The 24,692-nt window shown below is 38.9% G+C and overlaps 1 protein-coding gene across 6 annotated transcripts in view; it reads right to left on the bottom strand.

The window, feature by feature from the left end:
* Positions 1-279: 279 nt before the first annotated feature.
* LOC126272100 (speckle targeted PIP5K1A-regulated poly(A) polymerase-like) overlaps positions 280-24,692 on the bottom strand; it is a 192,614-nt gene continuing 168,201 nt past the window's right edge. For all 6 annotated transcript variants that reach the window (XM_049974683.1, XM_049974680.1, XM_049974684.1 and 3 more), the window contains 2 exons: positions 21,717-21,918; positions 280-1,212 (listed from right to left, as the gene is read on the bottom strand). In XM_049974683.1, the coding sequence (XP_049830640.1) occupies positions 660-1,212; positions 21,717-21,918 (755 nt within the window). In that variant the 3' untranslated portion in view covers positions 280-659. The remainder of the gene's footprint in view (positions 1,213-21,716; positions 21,919-24,692) is intronic.

Genomic DNA, 24,692 nt, shown 5'->3' with positions numbered 1-24,692 from the left:
GTGGGTGCAGATCACTTTGACGCACAGAATCATGTGGTCTGACAGGTGTGTGTGTGTGTGTGTGTGTGTGTGTGTGTGTGTGTGTGTGTGTGTGTGTGTGTGTGTCGGCGCGTGCATTAGAGTTTGCAATTATAATCCACAGAACACACAAATAAAATTACTTAAATAATTCATCTGCACCAACCATGTTGCTAACACATGTCAGTACGTTCTACACTGGAGCCTATGTCCATATGAAGGTGGCTAGAACATTTAATAAATAATTTTCAAATAAACAAATACACACAATGAAATTTAATTAGCTTTCAATATTACACAGATGGCTTGTGTATATTGATAAAAAATAGCTTCCAGTCAAATATTTATTTACAAACATGTAGGCTGTGTTTCACAAGGGATTTCAGCATTTCCAAAGGAAACAGTTTTGATGCAGACCAATTTAATTTTTTCATTTATTCCTTACAATGGTTGCAGTGTCGTTAATGTCCTGAGTAAAATTCATGACACAATGTTACTCATCTCACCTGTGCATGGAAAATACCACTTAATTGTAAAGAATTAGTTTTCACTGTGGATGAGAGGTAACCATGAGGAGAGTACTGCCAACTTTCAATTTTCATCGCACTGTTAAAGCTATGAAGCACTTGGAATGGAATGCTTCAACTGGACAGATCATCATCTTGTTTGTCTGTGTTACCTTTTTCCAGAACTATCTCTGCAGCAGATGATTCTTCTGTATTACCACATACAATTGCATTAGCAGGCAAGGCACTTCCTGCATCTGTATTAGTTGACAAGAAGTCAGGAATGTAATTCAATGCAGTTCTGGATACAAAGGCAGTATTTAACCACAGGGGAATAAGTGAATGGAGCTTTCTGGCAATGATATGATAGAGAGCTGCATCTGCTGTGTGTGCTATGAGGCAACAGCGAAGAGACTCCTTTTTGCTTCCAGCAATAATACGGACAATGAATGATGCATTTTCAACTTCTGATGGCTCTTGTTCTAGATGCTGTGAAATCAGTGTTTCTCGCTCCATCATAGGGAGTTTAGGATCTAATTTATGTTTTGTGGCAGCCTTCTTGCGCATATTCCACGTGTGCAGTACAGGTTTGCCGGAACATTTCCAACTACGTGGCAGACACTTAGTAATCATACAATCCTCCACAGATACTGGACCCCTTGTATCATCAACTGGTTCTACCTTCAACCTGCAAAATGTTTTGTAAATTAATGCTAATTTTACATACACATATACACAGATGTTTGTACACAAATATATACAACAGGATGCAACAATGAAAATTGCTGTTTTCAAAGAAAATTATATTTATTGTTTTAATTTATTATTCTTTCCCTACATAAATAGCAATTTAAAATGACATATTTTTAAATATGATATCCAGCAAGTGATGTATTGTCAGTAAACTGATTTACTTGACTTCTGAAGTTATGGCTGACAGTTTCTAGCATAACAAGAAACACACAAGCTACTTTTTGGTCAATTTTCACCTTCAAGTGTATGAGGGTCCTTGGCTGTACAGTGTAAACAATGAATTTTAGATACCAAACTGAAAAACAAGAAAAGTCGCGAAGGGCTAAATTGGGCAAGTGCACCAGCCACAGAAGATTGTCCATCAAAGAGACCAGGTGTACAGAGTACGTTTCCTACAAAAGGTGTATGCCATCTTGCTGAAGACACACATTCCCAACATAATTTTTTTAAAAGACTGGGCAAAATAAATTATCAATCACACTGAAAACTAGTTGGGAATTCATCATTGTACATTTGGTTTCTTAGAAAAAAAGTAAGGCACAATGATCTCTAATGTCAATAAAACACACCGAACAGTTACATGTACTGAGTGAAGGAACCTCTCATGTAGTTCTGCAGTGTGCACCACATAGGAAGGCAAATTTTCACATGCATTACGCTGAACATCAAAATCGCATTCACTGAGTTCTTGCATCATAGCTATGGGAGCATAGGCCTCCATGAAGAATTCACCTCACAGAGCATTCGAAAGTTGAAGGGCAGCTGCTTGCTAGCATGCTGGGCATCATCAAGGAGATGCATGCTGCAATCTGACAATTAACTATGTAACCACTCTTTAGAAAGTGGTTATACAGAAATGAGTATTAGATTAAATTCTGTAATACAAAATGACCTAAGGGCCAAAAAACGGTAGTAGTATTTCAGAGTAACAGTTAGTTAAAATTTTACAAAGAGTAGATATTCGAAATAGAGTAAACAAAGTAGTACAAAGGAAATCCAAGGAAGATCTAACAGATCTGTGTTTTGTTTTGAATGTAATATATAAACCAATGCGCAACATTGTTAGGCCTCTTGAGTTTTTGTTTTCACCAGTGGCAAGTGTGTTCACAGTTCTTCCGTGGTAGTTGGAATTTTGGGATTAGAAGCCTAATTAAATTGCATTCTTAGAAATGGATTAGACATTGGAGTGGGGGAGAATAGATTATTTTGGGATAAATTCAGAGAGTGAGTCAATTAGAGGTGACTGGGTGTACGAACACTGATATTCAAGTGTATGGTGATTGTACGTGTTAAACGAAAGCTACGATCATATACTTATCATTGTGAAGAGATTTACTGACAATGCAGGAACTTTTATGTTGAATTAAGAGTTTATTAGCTGTATACGAATTATTAAAGAGCATTGGGACTGAAAATAGTTTGGACCTTATCACACTAGTATCTTTGCCACTTCTTGTGTAGGTGATTCTGCTAATAAACGTACATGTGGAAAATAGTGCCCGTTAAAAGACTAAACTTGTGCTGAACAGACACTGAAAGGATTCGAACCCATAATTAATATTGTGTTGTGAGAATTGAGAAACGTAGACATTATAAGGCCCAGAGACATCTTTATAATACATCGGACATTAATGGCAAAGGACAGTTTCATGGGAAAACATATCTTTGGTGATAGGCACACAAAGGAATGTAGTACAGATTGACTGTTATCATACTGAAACAATACGCACTAGGGTCAACTCTCCTTTCATTGCTCCACTAATGCCATCTCTCATTAATTTAAGAACTTAACTGTGTCACTAAAATAGAAATATATGAGACATTCCCAGTGTTTACTAAATTCCATAATCAGCTAGTACATAGACAATAATATCTGTGAACATTCAAGGGATTCAAGGGTTATTGAAGGAAGCTGATAAACTTTTTTACAAACAGATTTAATAGGATTCAATGGCACGGAATGGTTCTTAACTAGCTGGGACAATATACGGTATACACAAACTTTTGAGATCAGCTCCGCTGCCGAAGGGAGAGGGTGGGGTGGTGGAAAGGGGGGGGGGGGGGGGGGGGGGGGTGGGCGTGCGGCGAAGCGATATCTGTGCAGTCACGATGACAGTGGGTGTGCAGGCATAACTGGGCAGTAGACCATAGGGTTTTACAACAAACACGTGTTTCTCCTTTGGTCAATGCACTGTAGCAACCGCGGCAGATGGTAAATAAATTTCCTCATCCACTGCTTCAAATGATACCATCCTCACCTTCAGTCTTTCACGCCTCTCTTTCTTGTGTCCCTTTCAAATCAGGAAGTTTCATTGTTGCAACATGTAATCAAAAAATAATATACTGGTAACTGTAGCAAGTTGAAAGTTACAAAATATATGATTAGTAACTTTTAAAACAGCACAACAATCTGGTCTCTAAGGAAATCCATTCAATGAACTTATTCTCTAACTGCTTAATACCTTTTCCACTAATCACAGCCAGCAGCCGGAAACAACTACTCTGCAGCAAGGAATGAAAATCTACTGAATGACATGGTGTAATGAATGAAAGTGAGAATAAACCATTGTTGGAGACTGAAAGGAATAGATTTTATAGATATTCAAAACTCTTTAACTACAGCCTCTAATAGTGAATGCAGTATCCAATATGAATCCTCTAGTTCAATATAAAAGAGCGATGTACGATATTTTGGTTGTCAAATAACTGATATAAACTACATCATCCATGTTTCCAACATTAGAGCGACTCTGAAAGTTTGGAGAAAATAATGCTAAATGCTGTTTCAACAAACAAAATCTTAGTGTATTGGGTAGAAATGTCAAAAGGAAGACTAAGATATATGTACCTCAAAATTATTCCTACACCTAACATAAAACAGGACTACTCAAGCCATTCTTCAACTTTAACATCTGTACTTTACTTTAGAGAGCAACTGGTTCAGTTAAAAGTTGGATATACTACTATATATTCAAATACAAGGAAATTTTATCAAACGTATGTCAGAAATTGTAAAATAAAGTCAAGGTGGCTTTGGTTACCCCATGATGTGGACTTACAAGGGCCAATAGTTAGATATCAATGTTTGGCTCATGGTAACTGTGATTAGGAAACTGAAGTTTGGTTCAAATGATCTGGGATTAGGGTAACACGCTGTTCATATGCAGTGCTAAACTCACATACCAAATGCCTTAAACATGCAATATGATGAAGAAATTGTAAACAATTGAGGAGATTTTTTTCAGAAGCCAGTTACAAATCAAGGTTGTGGCTATGTTTGTCCTGTTGAAACGGTCTGGTCAAAAGCCAATATTTGCTGTTGATATAGGTTGATGAAGACTAAGAGTTCTTTCAAAATTCAATATTTGCTCTCAGATAGTCAAAGCCAAAGTCAAGAAACACAAACTGCGCTTTGCTTCTGAGAAACCTGGAAGGGAGAACAACAATTTAGGACACAAATAACAATGGAGGACATCACAGTCAATAACAATGTGAGAAGTGTGTTTTGGACATACAAAAAACATAAACTGTGGCTAAGCCCTTGCTATCAGAACCAACATTAGAAATAAATTAGTGGTTTACACACCAACATAACCTCCTAATTATTACTCAGTTTAAGCCAGTTTTGTCAGAGGGAGGTTTGTGCTAAACGAGTAGCTGTTGAACTATTAGATGGAGGTTAATACAAGTGATTCAGAAATGGTACACATGTAACAGGGAGCTCAGGTGGTACGAAGTCCAGGTCGACAGTGAAAGCATTCAAGAAGTCCAACAAGAACAAGAAAATGGAAGCTATTGCTGTTCATGGGGGCTAGTAGACATCAGTAAACCCAAAAGTCTTAGGAAGGAAAGAACGCAGAGCAGCTGATCTCACTTAGAGCAATATCACAACTTTTCATCACTTAAACAAACTGAAAAAAGATAAATTATTGCTAAAATACATGATAATCACATCACCAAAAGATAGAGGCAGGAAGGAAGAATACTGTTCCAATGTTGTATGCGCCGCAACATTTCAGGCAACGTCACGGATGTCCAAAGACAGATACTCAAATTTGAACACCAAATTTCATGTAACACGAGATTATAGACTGAAAACTGAGAGCGGGACTGCAGCACAACTAAAGATAAGGAAGTTAAATAAGCTATAAAGAATGACATCAAAATAAACAGGTGTAGAGAGAACCACTATTCAAGGAAAATGTCCAAAAGAGATATTTGCTATTCGAACTGAATACAATCTAAAAGTGGAAACATTTCAGTAATTAAACAAAATAAATAAACAAATAAATAAATAAGGAAATCATCAGGCTTTCCAACTAGCTCTTTACCAAATTAAAAAACATACTTTCTATCACTGCTTTAATTTGTCACATAAAACTACTAATGCAGGTATATGTTCAACATGCAGGACTGGTCTACTCACATTAAAAAAGGAACAAGATCTGAAGTAAAAGAACCAATTTATAAAAAACCACAAGTTGCACAAACTACATGCAAAAAAGTTCTATGCAATTTAACAAAGGAGGAAAATTCAAATGTGATTAAAAATATAATGTAATGGGATAGATAAAAACTCTACTAACCAAGCCACGACCGGTGAAAACACATATAAGGGTACTTAAATCTGCAAGCTTTTGGAGTCAATGGCTCCTTCTTCTAGCGGAGGGGTTGAAGGGGAAGGAAGAGGGGTGAAGAAAAGGACTGATAGGTTTAGGAAACAGGGAGAGCTTGAAAAAGTTGCTCAGAACCTTGGGTCAGGGGAGACATACTGGGTGGGAAGAGAAGCAAACACTGATTTGTTGGAGACTGCTCTGGGGAAGATTCGAAAACCTGAGAGCTTAAAAGTGGAAGCCAGGGTAATAAGCAAGTCTGAGATTACTGACAAAACATGTTGCAAGAGTTAATAAGAGCACAAAGCTAAGTGCATTACATGTGATCGATCTAGGAAGCAGAAAACATAGACCAATCTGCAAAGGAAAGATATAGAAAACTAAAAGGGAGTGGACACAGGGGTAGTTACTGTGAGGAAATGCTGTGACTGAAGAAACTGACATAAATTAAAGCCAGGTGGATGGTGAGAACCAAGCATACGTTGTAACACCAGTTACCAGCTGCAGAGTTCTACAAAGCTGGTGTCTGATTGAGGGGGGGGGGGGGGGGGGGGGCATCCAGATGGCATGTGTGGTGGAACATGCCCCGCAACGAGATATTGTGTGTTACCAGTATACACTCTCTGTCTATGCCCATTCATCTTAGCTGATAACTTGGTGGTAGACATGCCAATATAAAAGGCCGAACATTGTTTACGTAACATTGCATAAACAATCTATGGGGCCTCACAGATATATGTTTTGCCAATTATGGGGCTGGTATAGGTGGTGGGAGGAGAGTGTATAGGGCAAGTCTTACAGTGGGGACAGTCAAAGGGGTACATACCATACAGAAATAGGTGCAGAAGGAGCACAGGGTCTGACAGGATATCGCAGAGATTTGGAGGATGACAGAAAGCTATTGTAAGTGTGACGGGCAAAATATTAGACAGAATGGACCTCTTTTCAGGGCATGACTTTAGGAAGTCATAGCCTTATCAAAGAAACTGATTAATACATTAAAGACCAGAATAATACTGAGTGACAAGAGGTGTACTCCTAAGTTGTTTTTTTGCAGCAGTCAGCAGTACTAGGATTGGATTTAATGGCCCTGGAAATCAGCTTTTGAACTGGGCTTGTGGGGTAATTAGGTCCAGTGAAAGCTAAGATGAGAATGGCAGTGTATTGCCATAGAGAATCTGCATCTGAACAAGAACGTTTGCCTAGAATGCCAAGGCTGTATGGGAGGGAATATATGACATGGAAAGGTTGAAAACTGACAGAATGTAAGTTTTGTTGTTAGTAGGTTTAATGTGAACAGAAGTTTGCAGTTGACCTCATCCTCACCAAAGATGAGCTACACAGGAGTACACATCTTCTCACTCTGTATTATCCTGGCCTCGAATGTATTAATCAGCAACTATGACAAGGCTATGACTTCCTAAAATCTTGCCCTGGAATAAGGTCTACTCTGTCTGACATTTTGCCAACCACACCCAGATTAGCCTTTGCCCCCCCCCCCCCCCCCCCCAAATCTCTGCAATACCCTGTCAGATCCTATGCTCTTTCTGCTTCCTTTTCCTTACCCTAGGGTTCCTAACCCCGTGACCATCCTCACTGTAAGACTTGCCCTATGTGCCCTCCTAGCACCATCTGTAACAGCCCAGTAACTGACAAAATACATACTACCAAAGGGAAAGCCACCTGTGAAATGACATGGGTCATGTATCAACTGTTAGGTAAACAACATTTGGCCTCTTACATTGGCATGACTGCCACCAAGATATCAGTCAGGATTAAAGGGCATAGGTAGAGTGTGTATACTGGCAACACACAATATCCTGTTGCAGAGCATGCTGTAGTCATGGCCTCACTGCCTGTTTCATTACACACACCATTTGGATTCTTCCCTCAAATACTAGTTTCTCAACACCACAGGTGGGAACTAGTGTTACACCATTTCCTTGGTTCTTGCCACCCACCTGCTTTAATTTACATTAATTCCTTCAGCCCAGCATTTTAGCATGGCTCCAAAACCTTGCAAATTTAAATTCCTTTATGTACGTGTTCTCTTGCTGCCGCTTTGTGAGTTGATTTTTTTAAATCTATCCCATTATATTATATTTTCAAATAAGGTTAAAATATTTTTTTTTTTTTATGCAATAGAATCAGGCAACACCAAAGCTCTCTGTAGGTGAAATATCATTTTCAAGACAGGTTTGGAGACACAATTTATGCATTATGATTCATTCCTGAACACAAAGAAAGGAAAGGATTGCTTTTCATATTTGGCCGGAAACAAAGACCAAATGAAGGGTTTTCTGATTCATGTACCAGTCAAAATAAAAATATAGTAATGATGGGCACACTAACGGTCTTTACAGAAGAAAGCAGTATATTTAATAAGCTGGTACATTATTTCCCTTTCAATGGTCACAACCATATGCCTCATAACTGAGTGAAAAAAAAAAAAAGGAAAGAAAGAAAAATATTATTTCACTGACTGAATATTGTAAAGTGCTGGAACAACATGGCATCATAAACAAACTAAATAAATATTGGGAAGCAAAGGATCTCATGTCCAGTACACTAAAAGCCCTATGATCTAAGATCCCTTAAAAATGACTGCTCAGCAAGTTTTGGTTTATAAAAAATCTAAGAAGAAGGTATTGTTGTCATTACTGGACACTTATAATGGAAGTCCTGAAGAGGTTGAGTTAAGGAAATCCAGACTCTGAAGCATGGCAGTAAAGAAAGCAGCCACTTAAGAAAAGAAGAATACGATTAGCAAGGAGATGAGGAAAAATGTCTTAAAACTGATGATGAATTTTAACGTACCAGAAGGAGCAGATGAGTTTATGAGGACATTGTTGAAAAGGATCTGTAGGTTCCCAGTTTGTACTGCTGTTGCCAGTATTATGTGTTGAATTTCAATGACGTCTGTTGCATTTTGCATTTCTGCTTATCAAACATTTATGAAAAACTATTATACTAATGTGTTACAGTGTGGTGCACTATTGTATTTCTATACAAAAGAACGATAAATAAGCTTTCTTTGTGATTAATGTTAAAGATGAAAAAAGAGACTGAAAAAATCACATTGACTGCAAATATTAAAAAACTTTTAACTTTCATCTATGCATTTACAGACTTCTGAAAAAACCTGTCACTCTACTCTGATATAAAAAATGAACACTGACAAAAATTAAACAGACAATCGGAATCAAGCATACAAAAGCAGTGTAAATGTTACATTACCTCATTTACATAATTAGTATTTGGGTATGATGTTTAAAAAACATGTTTCCTCAAATATTTACTTTTTTGCCTTTATCAACTTTTGAAAAGGCATTCCTCAATTACAGTTTTATAATTTTCATACTGTCGGCAGTGGCAGCTGATATTCACGTCCAAGTTTTCATTTTTCTCTTGCATTTCCACAACTGCATGAGAGTTCAGGTATGGAGATACCTTTGATGGCTTAACAGACAAATCCTGGCATGAAACATGTGGCCACATACATTACACATAACAGATGGTGGGGGGCATGGCTAGGCCTGGCAAAATTTGCATCTCTGATGTTTTTAATTCTCCTGCCTCAATCATTCCCGCTCAAAATGTAAGACAGCAGCTGAAGCAGCTGTGCACCAATGTTAATGATCTTCTGCTCTAGTGCACCAATTACTTGGGTCAATTTTTAAACTCTTTACATTCTTTTTGAAACGCTCTTGCAGCACTTCAGAGGAGCACCATGGGACCTTCTACCTGTGCTAACTTCACTATACAAAATTTATTGATGAAGTCTGTTGTTTCTCATCTGCTGGACATGACCAATAACGGTGGCTTTCACCCTATACTTAGCCTTCTCACGAACAGTAGTATTTGATAAGAAGTCATCCCATTTGATGTTCATAATGCATCTAAGTGTCTGTTGGTTGAAGTGTTCTAGTTTGTCAAGATCAGGGTGATATATTGTCTAGCTTTCACAACCACAGAGCAGGGTAGAAACAACAACTGTTTGACACACCAGCAGTTTGGTGCATAGTGACTGGGAGACTCAGTGTACGAGACATTCAAAAGCAACATGTGTGGCATCCATCCTTTGCTTGATGTCCTTTTCCGATGAGCAATTAGTTTTCCTAGATAGAGGAAATGATGTATTATTCCAAAGTGTGCTGGAAATAGAGATACTGAAATTCAGGAAAGCAGTTTCAGAGCTGGCTGTGGTAGTACATTTTTTTCGTGTGTGTGTGTATGTGTGTGTGTGTGTGTGGTCAAGCCAAACCATTTGTATGCAGTACTGAAACAATTTACATACAGTTGCGGCTCACAGGGTGGAGAAGCATTGTTATCAGCATACTGCAGTTCAGTTCCCCGAGTGAGGCTTGTGAACCTTTTAGAGTGCAGTCCAGACTGATTAAATAGCCCTCGGTCAAATTTGTATTTAAGTTCTATTCCTACACTGTTTATAGATGTTGCCTCATTAAGAATGGCTGCTAGGTACATAGAAAAAAACTTTGGTGCGAGGACACATCCTCGTTTAAGCCCATTACTAATGGAAATTTATCTAGGTCACAGGACACAAACGGTAATGACTTATGTTGTTCCCTGCAATTCTCCTGCAGTCTGAAGGTGATTCAACAGAATGCTAGTAAAAATTTTACCAGTCACAGACAGCAATGATATGCCATGGTTTACCGCATATGCTTCAGTCGCCTTTTTAAAAATTTGGTGACAGTTGTGGAGCTCTTAATATCAGCTGGTACCTTAAAGGTTTCCTGCATTGGAAGAAACAGGGAGAAGAGTCTGGTTTTTAGAGGCAAGCCACCACTTTGAATGATCTCCAAAGAGAAGTTGTCAGGTCCTTATGCCTTTCTTGGTTTCATATTAACTAGAACCTAGCTGAATTCATGAAATGTCAGTGGGACTGCCACACAATCTTGTGCTGGATGTTGTGACCCACATTCGAGAAAGTCATCAGCAGCAGTAGAAATACAGTTTAAGAGTAAGCTGAAATGGTCTTTCCCGCATTCAACATGTCCTGACTGTCAGTGAGGATTGTTGTACTGTTGGCAGCTTTCAGAGCTCCTGATGACAAACGAACAGGCCCATATAATTATTTTATTCCACATAAAAACTCCGCAAGTCAATGGCATCTGGCATCCACGCTCCAAGTTTTGGCATCTCATTGACTATATCATCACTCGACAGTGTCAAGAAAGATGTCCTGATCCCAGAAACAGCTTGAAATGTTGATTGTTGCTGGACTGACCACAAACTCCTGTTTAGCATTCTGGGGATCCTCACCCATCGTAAACCACATCCTACTTCTCAAATCATTCCATGAGAAAATTCCATATAAATGGCCGGTAGAATGAAACTGTTTGCTCTCTAGCAAGACACATTTTTGGACTGACTTACAAATACCACAGTTAACAGAACAGGTGTTAAACAAAACCGGACGACTTAAAAAACATTATCGCGAAGACTGCAGAGGAGGTAATTGGTTTTGATGCAAAGAAGTAAAATTGCTGGTTTGATGACAACAATGCAGAGATTAAGAACCTCATAAGCGTCAAGTGGGATGCGTAACAATCTCTTGCTCCAGATCAATCCTCCGCGGAAATGAAAACACACTTTCAAGGGCTGAAGCAGAAATGTCAAACTGAAAAAAAGCGAACTGGTGGCAACAAAAAGCCAAGGAACTTCCAAAGACTATCACTGCCAGGAACCTGCCATTTTTCAGATCAAGTTTATTACAAATGAAGCTCAAGATTTTTTTGCTGCAATTTTGGCTTTACTTCCCCCCATGAACCATGGACCTTGCCGCTGGTGGGGAGGCTTGCGTGCCTCAGCGATACAGATAGCCGTACCATAGGTGCAACCACAACGGAGGGGTATCTGTTGAGAGGTCAGACAAACGTGTGGTTCCTGAAGAGGGGCAGCAGCCTTTTCAGTAGTTGCAGGGGCAACAGTCTGGATGATGGACTGATCTGGCCTTGTAACAATAACCAAAACAGCCTTGCTGTGCTGGTACTGCGAACGGCTGAAAGCAAGGGGAAACTACAGCCGTAATTTTTCCCGAGGGCATGCAGCTTTACTGTATGATTAAATGATGATGGCATCCTCTTGGGTAAAATATTCCGGAGGTAAAATAGTCCCCCATTCAGATCTCCGGGCGGGGACTACTCAAGGGGATGTCGTTATCAGGAGAAAGAAAACTGGCGTTCTACGGGTCGGAGCGTGGAATGTCAGATCCCTTAATCGGGCAGGTAGGTTAGAAAATTTAAAAAGGGAAATGGATAGGTTAAAGTTAGATATAGTGGGAATTAGTGGAGTTCGGTGGCAAGAGGAACAAGACTTCTGGTCAGGTGACTACAGGGTTATAAACACAAAATCAAATAGGGGTAATGCAGGAGTAGGTTTAATAATGAATAGGAAAATAGGAATGCGGGTAAGCTACTACAAACAGCATAATGAACGCATTATTGTGGCCAAGATAGATACGAAGCCCACACCTACTACAGTAGTACAAGTTTATATGCCAACTAGCTCTGCAGATGACGAAGAAATTGAAGAAATGTATGATCAAATAAAAGAAATTATTCAGATAGTGAAGGGTGACGAAAATTTAATAGTCATGGGTGACTGGAATTCGGTAGTAGGAAAAGGGAGAGAAGGAAACGTAGTAGGTCAATATGGACTGGGGCAAAGAAATGAAAGAGGAAGCTGCCTGGTAGAATTTTGCACAGAGCACAACTTAATCATAGCTAACACTTGCTTCAAGAATCATAAAAGAAGGCTGTATACATGGAAGAAGCCTGGAGATACTGACAGGTTTCAGATAGATTATATAATGGTACGACAGAGATTTAGGAACCAGGTTTTAAATTGTAAGACATTTCCAGGGGCAGATGTGGACTCTGACCACAATCTATTGGTTATGACCTGTAGATTAAAACTGAAGAAACTGCAAAAAGGTGGGAATTTAAGGAGATGGGACCTGGATAAACTAAAAGAACCAGACGTTGTACGGAGTTTCAGGGAGAGCATAAGGGAGCAATTGACAGGAATGGGGGAAAGAAATACAATAGAAGAAGAATGGGTAGCTTTGAGGGATGAAGTAGTGAAGGCAGCAGAGGATCAAGTGGGTAAAAAGACTAGGGCTAGTAGAAATCCTTGGGTAACAGAAGAAATATTGAATTTAATTGATGAAAGGAGAAAATATAAAAATGCAGTAAATGAAGCAGGCAAAAAGGAATACAAACGTCTCAAAAATGAGATCGACAGGAAGTGCAAAATGGCTAAGCAGGGATGGTTAGAGGACAAATGTAAGGATGTAGAGGCTTATCTCACTAGAGGTAAGATAGATACTGCCTACAGGAAAATTAAAGAGACCTTTGGAGAAAAGAGGACCACTTGTATGAATATTAAGAGCTCAGATGGAAACCCAGTTCTAACCAAAGAAGGGAAAGCAGAAAGGTGGAAGGAGTATATAGAGGGTCTGTACAAGGGCGATGTACTTGAGGACAATATTATGGAAATGGAAGAGGATATAGATGAAGATGAAATGGGAGATACGATACTGCGTGAAGAGTTTGACAGAGCACTGAAAGACCTGAGTCGAAACAAGGCCCCCGGAGTCGACAACATTCCATTGGAACTACTGACGGCCTTGGGAGAGCCAGTCCTGACAAAACTCTACCATCTGGTGAGCAAGATGTATGAGACAGGCGAAATACCCTCAGACTTCAGGAAGAACATAATAATTCCAATCCCAAAGAAAGCTGGTGTTGACAGATGTGAAAATTACCGAACTATCAGTTTAATAAGTCACAGTTGTAAAATACTAACGCGAGTTCTTTACAGACGAATGGAAAAACTGGTAGAAGCCGACCTCGGGGAAGATCAGTTTGGATTCCGTAGAAATGTTGGAACACGTGAGGCAATACTGACCCTACGGCTTATCTTAGAAGCTAGATTAAGAAAAGGAAAACCTACGTTTCTAGCATTTGTAGACTTAGAGAAAGCTTTTGACAATGTTGACTGGAATACTCTCTTTCAAATTCTGAAGGTGGCAGGGGTAAAATACAGGGAGCGAAAGGCTATTTACAATTTGTACAGAAACCAGATGGCAGTTATAAGAGTCGAGGGACATGAAAGGGAAGCAGTGGTGGGGAAGGGAGTGAGACAGGGTTGTAGCCTATCCCCGATGTTATTCAATCTGTATATTGAGCAAGCAGTAAAGGAAACAAAAGAAAAATTCGGAGTAGGTATTAAAATCCATGGAGTAGAAATAAAAACTTTGAGGTTCGCCGATGACATCGTAATTCTGTCAGAGACAGCAAAGGACTTGGAAGAGCAGTTGAACGGAATGGATAGTGTCTTGAAAGGAGGATATAAGATGACCATCAACAAAAGCAAAACGAGGAAAATGGAATGTAGTCGAATTAAGTCGGGTGATGCTGAGGGAGTTAGATTAGGAAGTGAGACACTTATAAAGTTGTAAAGGAGTTTTGCTATTTGGGGAGCAAAATAACTGATGATGGTCGAAGTAGAGATGATATAAAATGTAGACTGGCAATGGCAAGGAAAGCGTTTCTGAAGAAGAGAAGTTTGTTAACATCGAGTATAGATTTAAGTGTCAGGAAGTCATTTCTGAAAGTATTTGTATGGAGTGTAGCCATGTATGGAAGTGAATCATGGACGATAAATAGTTTGGACAAGAAGAGAATAGAAGCTTTCGAAATGTGGTGCTACAGAAGAATGCTTAAGATTAGATGGGTAGATCACATAACTAATGAGGAAGTATTGAATCGGATTGGGGAGAAGAGAAGTTTGTGGCACAACTTGACCAGAAGAAGGGATCGGTTGGTAGGACATGTTCTGAGGCATCAAGGGATCACCAATTTAGTATTGGAGGGCAATGTGGAGGGTAAAAATCGTAGAGGGAGACCAAGAGATGACTCCACTAAGCAGATTCAGAAGGACGTAGGTTGCAGTAGGTACTGGGAGATGAAGAAGCTTGCACAGGATAGAGTAGCATGGAGAGCTGCATCAAACCAGGTTCAGGACTGAAGACCACAACAACAACAACAAAGTTCACTTTTTAAATGCAAAAGGGAATATATAGCATCTTCTATGAACTGTTATAGGCTGCTTAACACTGACAACATTTTAGATTTGCACATCTATCTCATCATACACTATTGGGAACACAGTCCTTTCCCAGTGATTTGGAGCTTTTCTGAAAAAATTTCACCCTTACACTTTCTTCCTCAGGTTTATTTTTATTACAATAGCAAAACAGATTTTTAATATTTCCCATTTTGTCTCTTCATCAACTGTAAGAGTGCCAATAGCGCAAACATCAGGTTTAACATCATATATTTGCACTTTACTTTCCTTTGTCACAGCAGGAATTCCTTTTCTATATTAAAACAAGAATCAGACAAATTACTTAGAATTAGATCTGAATGAGAATACTGCAGCAAAAACTCCCCATTATCATCTCTTGAATCTGAATTACTGGCATTCTGCAGAGAGAACTCCACATATTGTCTCCTGAATCTGAGTTACGGGGGCATTTATACTTCTCTTTCTTGAAATGCTTATTTTAGGTGCAAAGTTGTAGTCTTGTGCTTCCAAAATTTCTACTCCTTCAGTGCCTCTTCCAGCTAGAATATGAAGTTTGCTTTTATTCTGTAACTTGACGGGTTGGGTCTGCTCTCTTGTAGAAAACCTTCAAATGACTATTGCTAGAACAAAAATTTTCATATAGTTCTAATTTACTACCTGGAGGCCTCTTCAGAAAATGTTTCCAGTCTAGAGGCACAACCCCTGCTGCTTTAAAACCAAACTTCAAGTTGTTCTTGATGGTTTCTTCACCTAACCCAACAACACAATTCATCAGAAGTTGAGGGAACTTGTCTTTAAACATAGTGTCACAATTCTTATTTTTCAATTCATGTAAAATGTCATGTCACTTTTGTTACAATGGCCAAAAGAAAGCTACATTTAGTGGTTGTGTACAGTGTGTAGTGTGCACTATATGGGGGTGGCAGCACAAACTTGATGTTTTTCTTGCATTCTTCAGTGATATGTGATGATAAGTGGCTTGCCAGGTTATCCCCCACCAGAATCTTAACAACCTTCTTGTCGAAAACACAGAACTGCTATATTCAAGTACAAGTCTTCATGTATTTCTAGGATAAATTGTCAACTCTTAATCTTTTATAGACAGCACCCTTTGGTAATTTTTGGTCTATATGTAATACAGATTTCCTGCCTTAAAAGTGATATAAGAAGAAAGTAGGATTCCATCAGCACTTCTCAAAAACGTAACTGATGTGCTTAAAAACTTCGAGTAATCACTAATGACTTCAGGATGGCATGTGTCTTTTCTAACTGCAATCCCCCCCCCCCCCCCCCTTTTTGGTGGTCATTTGCCCTGTTTGTTTCATCATAATTCACTATCGTGCATCAGTCAAGGTCCAAGAGCTAGACTATGAGCTTCATCAAACTAACTGTTCATTGTTTATTTGCTCACAGCTTCCCAGTTGTCTTAATATTTTGGTGCAAACAATTAGTAAGGGTGGTATTGTGTCTCTTTATGAATCCTTCAGCAAAATCAGGGCTTGGCATTTTGTCTTTAAATCACTATTCATTCCATCCAGTTCAGTCAAGATAGGCCTTCGACAACCAACCCGATATTAAACACTACTAACGGGGATCCCCAATTTCCATCCACCCTCACACAGTTTACTCTTCAATGGAGAATTTTCAGAAGCCTGCCTAAATGCAAGACCATTCTCCATTGCTTTTACAGCTTTTTAAATCTACCTTTGGTATAATCTTAATATTTTCAAACGTCAACATGTCTTTGATACTTTTGGACCATACTGTTTCATAAAATTAAAATAAGTGACAATACGGCAATTATTTCTTTTAGATTTATACTCTATAGCATGGGGTAACAAAAACCACTCTTTTGCAGGTAGCATATGTTGCCCATATATGACATGACTGCAAACTTTTCAACACTAAAAAAGAACGGTTTTGGAAACAAATGTTGTGAAGTAGCAAAAGAGTTAAAGTATTGTTTGAGGTTATGTTGGAAAGTGGTGGCATTAAAATTTGTTGTGGAACACCATTACAGCAAGAAAAGTTTTGATGGACATAAAACGGTGCTAAAATTTATCTGGAAGAAAAGTGATTATGTAAATTTACCTTCAATTGTCAACCTATTTTCCAAGACGTAGAGAAAAACTTACACACACAACAGCAACAACAAAACCTTCCAAGCTCACGACAATGATGCCAATAGCAGCATTTAAAGATTGCCCAGCAAAATGGCTTGTGTTACCCCAATGGTTGAAGTATCCTCATTTTATGGTAGTTTCTTTCATTTTATGTCATTTGTTTTAAAATGGATATGACAGGGCAGTTATCAGTGTCAGTACAGCACAACTAAAGCTAGGCTGCAACATTTTAATCGCTCCCTCCCAACACTTTGGTGAGAAGAGACAAACGACCAATAGCTGGTTATTATCTCATTCATGCAACACACAGGTGGGACCCTGTGTCAAAGGGCAGTGCCCAGGCAACTTAACAGGATTCCATTTTGTCTCAGAGGCTGTAAAGAACTACACTTTGATAAGGGGTTGTTTCTACTGACTTCTTCAGGTTCTCATCTCTCATTTGCATGACCCGGTGAACACCGCACGTAGGTGTACTTTACAATTTGCCACAGTAGTTATTAAGCAGCTATCACGCATATCTCCTTGACTGCTATCTCCCCCCCCCCCCCCCCATCCAAATTCCTATATGACTTCGTATACTTTAAAGAGTATCATATCCTTCCTACTTAGAGTACACAAAGGGGTGTGTGCTGTGTTCCAGATCCACTTTAGTTTGATTCATGAAAAATGGCGGGTTGCACAATTCAAGGCAGTGTTACTGGTTCCAAGGGCCAGTTGTGGTGGGCACGTACACGTATCTTGCACTCGAAGAACGTATGTACCCTGTAAATTGTCTCTCTTGTTTGCTTATATAGAATTTGTCATTTACCACCACCAGCAGTGAAAAATCACAGCAAATGGAATAAAAATTTACTAAGTAACTCACTATAATCATATTTAACACTCACACTGGCAACGACATTCACAGCAGAGTGCTCAGAACACTGCTAAACACCCTAAGTGTGTAGAGCAATCCTAAACTTGACTGCCATCATTCCTGACCTGTAGAAAGATTTTTTTGCTGGATACATGATCTGTACACCTTAGAGTGCACTCTCAGAATAAGAGCAAAGAGATTTTGTAATTTAAATAAATCTCATCTCTTCCCATGACCTCAAGACAGCATGTACCTCAGCATTCCACATGATATAAGGGTGTGCTGCCTTTGAATTTTTTGTATGAAAACTTTTAAAGCTTTTTAAAGTAAGCAAATGTTATTAACATTCTATGTCTTTATTCTACATGTCTACATATTTGCAACCAACTGCCACTGCAGGAGTCTGGATTGTTATGTGTAACATGGCGATCTGTAATATAAGTTCTACGTCAGTGTGTGAGTAACAGCTTGCTGTAATCGAGTTACGAATTCAAATAGTTTATCTAGACATGGAGGATCCTCTCCTTCAGCATAACAGTTCCAGGCCACACTCGAGTTTTGCAACATCTGCAACAATGGTTCATGTCATCAATCATCCTCCATATAGTCCCGACTTGGCCCCATCTGATTTTCATCTGTTCCCACAACTTAAAGAACACTTTTGGGGGCTTCACTTTGATAGTGATGAAGCAGTGCATAAACTGGTCTCTCGTTGGGAGAAATGTGTTTGCCCACCAGGGTGACTATGTTGAGAAATAAATATGCAGACATCAAGAATAAAGAAGTAGAATGTCAATAACATTGGTTTTATTTTAAAAGTTTTCAAAGTTTTCATATAAAAAAATCAGAGTCTTTACTTTTCAGCACATCTTTGTACATTCATCTAGTAGTCAGCTCTCGAAGGCACTATAAGGTAAATCTATGGAGCAGCCAAGGCAACTCCTCTGCTTACACTCATGAATATAAACTATTACATTACAGAAGTGATGCCAGAAGACACTGTAAATCCTCATTTTATTAATCAGTGCCAGAGTACTATCCCTCTTATATTTAAGGACATACACATTCATGTTGGGCCTCAAGAGTCAATAATGGTACCTCCATGCTTTTGCAAGAACTGGAATCTGATCCATTTGAAGTAACACTAGATCTGTTTTCACTAAGATATGATATGGATAATTATCCATGGGTAACTAGAGAATGGAATTTTCACAGGTGAGCAATTAAGCGGGTGGAATACGAGTGACTGTGTGTTGGACCAGAACTGCCAAACACTTTATGAGGAGTTCCAACTGGATGGATAGTGGTGGCTCAGTGGTCCTGTAGGCTCCAGCAGCCAGTCTTACCCCTTTATAGTGGATACCTTCCATTATCTTCAGATTTTTACATCTTGCTGACATATGCACATTGTTTCTATAAGACAACTGAGGGTTCACACTATGAAAATTAAAGTCAGTCTAGATAAAATGTCTGTAACTTCATATTCTGTGTGTACACAAATGCAAATTCACAGAAGAAAAAGTAGCTAATAAATTCACAAACATTATTCAGCTTCATATAAAAGTCAGTATAGAAGCGAGGATTAGCGATTATGATGCCGTTATAGTAACTATGATTACAAAAGCTAATAAATCAGTCAAGAAGGCTACAAGGGTGTTTCTTCTAGATAGAGAAGATAAGCAGTTATTAACTTATCACTCAGACAGTGAATTGGCATCACTTAGTTGCAGTAAGATGAATGGAAAGGAATTATGGGCAAAGTTTAAGCAAATTGTAAATTTTTGTCTGGAGACTTATGTGCCTAGTAAGTGGATAAAGAATGGTAGAGACCCACCATGGTTTAATAATGAAATTTGGTGGATGCCGAGGAAGCAGAGGCTCTTGCACTCTCACTTCAAAAATGATGACAAGTGAAGGTTAGTAGAGATTTGTGCGTCTGTGAAAAGATCTATGAGCAAATCATACAGCAACTACCACTGTCATGCCTTAGAAAAAGACCTGGCAGAGAACTTGAGAAAATTCTGGTTGTATGTAAAATCACTCAGCAGATTAAGGTATCTATTCAGTTCCCTTGTTGACCAGTCTGGTGTGGCAACAGAAGATAGCGAAACAAAAGCCGAAGTTTTAAATTTCACACAGAAAAACCGTACAGACATACTGTCATTTGACCATTGGACAGGCTCCTGTATGGACAACATAGTAATAAGCATACCCGGCACAGAGAAACAAAGATTTGAAAGTAAATAAATCATCAGGTCCAGATGGAACCTCAGTTCAATTTTACAAGGAGTACTCTATAGCATTGGCCTCTTACCTAGCTTGCATTTATCGTGAATCTCCAGCCCACTGTAAAGTCCCATGCGGCTGGAAAAAAGTGCAGGTGCCTCCAGTGTATAAGAAAGTTAAAAGAATGGACCCGTAAAATTACAGACCAATATACCTAACTTCTGTCTGCTGCAGAATCCTTGCACATATTCTCAGTTCGTATATAATAAACTTTCTTGAGACTGAGAAACTTATGTGCATGAATCAGCAGGGTTTTAGAAAGCAGCACTCATGCAAAACTCAACTTGCCCTTTTCTCACATGATATACTGCGAACTACGTATGAAGGGCAACAGGCAGATTCTATATTTCCACAAAGCATTTGACACAATGTCCCATTACAGGCTGTTTCTGAAGGTACAAGCATATGAAATAAGTTCACGGACATGTGATTGGTTAAAAATTCTTAAATAATACAACCCAGTATGTTGCCCTCAGTGGCAAGCGTTCTTTAGAGACAAGGGTATCATCAGGAGTGCTCCAGGGAAGTGTGATATGACTGTTGTTGTTATCCATATACATAGATGATTTGGCTGACTGGGTGGGCAACAATCTGCAGTTGTTTGCTGATGATGATGTGGTGAATGGTAAGGTGTCAAAGTTGAGTGACTGTACGAAGATACAAGACGACTTAGACGAAGTTTCCAGTTGGTGTGACGAATGGCAGCTAGCCCTAAACGTGGAAAAATCTAAGTTAATGCGGATGAGTAGGAAGATCAAACCTGTAATGTTCAGATATGGTATTACTAGTGCCCTGCTTGACACAGTCAAGTCATTTAAATATCTGGGAATAGCACTACAAAGTGATATGAGGTCGAACAAGTATGTGAGAACTGTGGTGGGGAAGGCAAATGGTCAGCTTCACTTTACTGGCAGAATTTTAGGAAAGAGTGGTTCACATGCAAAGGAGACTGCATATAGGATGCTGGTGCGAACTATTCTTGAGTACTGCTTGAGTGTTTGAGAACTGTACCAGGTCAGACTGAATGAAGTAATCGAAGTAGTTAAATTTGTTACCAGTAGGTTCAAACACCATGCAAGTGTTATGGAGATGTTTCGGGAACTAAAATGGGAATCTCTGGAGGGAAGGCAATGTTCTTTTCAAGAAACATTATTGAGAAAATTTAGATATCTGGCATTTGAAGCTGACTGTCGAACAATTCTACTGCTGCCAACATACACTACATGTAAGGACCATGAAGATAAGATATGAGAAATAGGACTCATACATGTTGCTCTATTGATAACTGTGCCAATGGGATCCCACAACACATCAATGATGACATTTATCCTACGAAATGAAGTAAAATGCAATTTTCATGATATATGGTTCATCAGGAAATGCATGAATAAGTTTTATCTTACAAGAACTTACAAGTACCTGTACAATTACATAAAATCCATACCTTACAAATCTAGTTAAAAATTCAGGAACAAGTGCAACAACAGCATGTGTCCAACGTGCAAATAGCATTTGTCTGGCTGACTCAGCAGCAATGTCCACTGCACCAAGGTACTCTGGCTTTAGAAAAAGGTCTGCACTTAAAGTTGAACTGTCATCCACTTCCCTTGGGACACACAAATCCTTAAAAAGCAATGCTGGTGCTCCTGAAAATATCACACATTGAGTAAGGTGATTAGCTACAATATAAACAAGACAGAAAGCATCTTATAGATACATTATAGTTTTACAGATTAAAAACGTTGAACAGGTGGGAATGTGAAGTAGAGAAAGACAGAAAAGTTATTCAACAGAAGAAAGAGAATGGGTGAAGGCAGAATATTTGAACTGCTTGCATGCAAGTAATAAGTACACATGCAAAGGGGTTGCAACAGATAAGAGGTAGAAAAGAGATCAGTTGTAGTTATTCAAGCAACAATGTAGGAAAAGACAGATTGCTAGTTACTGTAAACATTACACATTAAGTTTGGAGTCATTTAATAGACACTCACACATATGCTTTCAGCCACAACCTTTGTCAGAAAAAGAAAGAGAAACACTTCTTGTGCATTCTGGGCTGAGATGCCAGTCTGTAGTCGTGCATACATGAGGAGTGTTGGCTTGTGTGATTGAATGGTGTGTGTTTCTTTTTCTTGTGCCTGTCTGCAACTTAACATGTCTATCTTTCCTACATTGTTGGAATTTCCACTGTTAGATTATTTTTACATTCAGTTGAGCCAATTTAGATCTCTTTCTTTTTCTTTCTTTCTCTTTTTTCAAAAACTTAAATCAATGTTGGCAGATGTATCTGAAGTCCACTCTACTACAAACATGCTAATTGTTCAAATCACTGCAGCGCCTTTAACCGTGGTTTAGATTGGCAAACCCAATGGGATAGGACTGAGTGAGTTGTATGAGTAAGAGTGTTCAATCAAATTACATGTGGAGTCAGTGGCTAAGGAATATATGCCACTGTGGCGTAATATTGTGGGGGTTAAAGAGCGGGAGAGGCAGGGATTTGGGGGAGAGGTGCAAGAAACAAAAGTAGAAAGGAACTGTGTGTATCAGAAAGGGGATATTTTATAAATGTAGCCAATGAATGTGTGGATTTTTTTATCATGCCATATTTATTAAACTTCTTGGAGAACCACTTCTTAAAATGAGTCATTCCACTAATGGCTCCAAAATAGAAAGTGACTCAAGAAAGTATAAGGAGCCACAAAATAATCAGATGGTTTTTGCTGCGGCGTGATGAGCGAATGGATGGTGTGGGGTGGTGAGGAATGGCAAATTTCAGAGCCTACAGATGGACATTTTTAGTAGCCAGGAGTAGTGATCAGCTGAGCTTTGTGCGTTTGTTGTCAAGGTACTTTTTAAAAATAGCGATTCCTGTGTTGCTGTGCAGCGGCAGTTCTGTAGGCGTTTTAATTTAGATCCATGAGGAAATGTTGCAACATGCAACACAATTATGCTGTGGTTGAGTAACTTCATAGCTACTGGTTCAGCATTGAAACGGGAGTCAACAGGCTGTCCAGTATCAGGCTGGATGCCATAGAATATTGATAGAGTAAGAGAAGCTGGCGAAGTCAGTCCTCGGCAGCTAACCCGTAAACAAGCTGCTGCTTTCCATATGTCTGACCGCCCAGTAGGACGAATGTTGCAGTCTGATCTGCATGTCCATCCATACAAAATGGCTATTGTTCAGCAGTTAAAGCCCAATGGCTATGCAATGTGAAAAGCATTTGCAGAGCATATGATTGATTTGATGACAGATGAAAAAATTTTCTTGACGAGCAACGAGGTGCATTTTCATCTGGATGGTTATGTAAACAAACAGAACTTTCATTATTGGTCAGCTACAAATCCTAAAGAACTGATGAACGTTTTCTGCATAGTTCTAAGGTCACTGTGTGGTGTAACAAAAAGTTGTGTCATATGGCCATACTTCTTTGAAGAGGGTGGTCAAACTGTTACGGTCAATTCGCAATGTTATCTGGTGATGTTACAACGCTTCCTGATCCCTGAACTTTGGAGAAAATGCTTAGTGTACAGTAGGATGTGTTTCCAGCAGGAAGGCTCAACTGCCCATACAGACAAATGAGGTGATGGACTTTCTGTGGCTGAGTAATCTCATGTTTCGGCGATATTGCATGGGCAGTACGCTTGCCTAATGTAAGCGTTCATGATTTTTTTCTTGTGGGGTTTCTTGAATTAAGAGTCGACACACACAGGCCCCACACACTGGGTGAACTTAAGGTGGTCATAACTCAAGAAATCGCCAACCAGTCTCCTGCAATGTTAGGGGAGATCTTTGACAGTTTTGGTGCGAGACTGGAAGAGTGTTTCATCACAGAAGGGCACCATTTGGAGGACGTCATCTTCAAATCTTAAACTGATGAAATCTGTTGTTCCAATGTTATTTTCTTTAATTTCCATTAGCACCATTCTGTAATTACCAATAAAACATTTTTATCACTCTTAACATTTGTGTTATTTGTACTTTAAAACTGATCTTTTTGCCACTCCCTGTATGAAAACATTCAGTAATAAACCACATAACAGGAGTGCACTAGACAAGCCACATAAACATGGAAGCAACCTCATTTTCATTACGAAAATCAGTCTCTGAAGCATTCAATTCACAAAGATACTGAAATAAATTTGCTGAATTTGTTCGTGATATCTCTGATGTATTTGCACAGTGGATTTGGAATGAATCCCACAGTTCAGGAAAATAGTGTAAGGGGCATTGTTAAGTAATGAAAGTTGGTGATAAATACAGATTGATGTCATTTCAAAAAGGTTTCATCATGTGTAACTTGAAGTTTTAAAGGCATAATCACGTGAAGATGATTGCGAAGGTTTCATTATGTCAATCAAATCACTTTTTGTACATTTCTGAACATTAAAAAATCTGAATGTGAGCCAAGTTTAATTTTTA

The sequence above is a fragment of the Schistocerca gregaria genome, chromosome 5 (assembly GCF_023897955.1).
Source record: "Schistocerca gregaria isolate iqSchGreg1 chromosome 5, iqSchGreg1.2, whole genome shotgun sequence".
Lineage (NCBI taxonomy): Eukaryota > Metazoa > Arthropoda > Insecta > Orthoptera > Acrididae > Schistocerca > Schistocerca gregaria.
The sequence above is the reverse complement of the archived record's forward strand: the minus strand, read 5'-3'. Positions and strand labels throughout refer to the sequence as shown.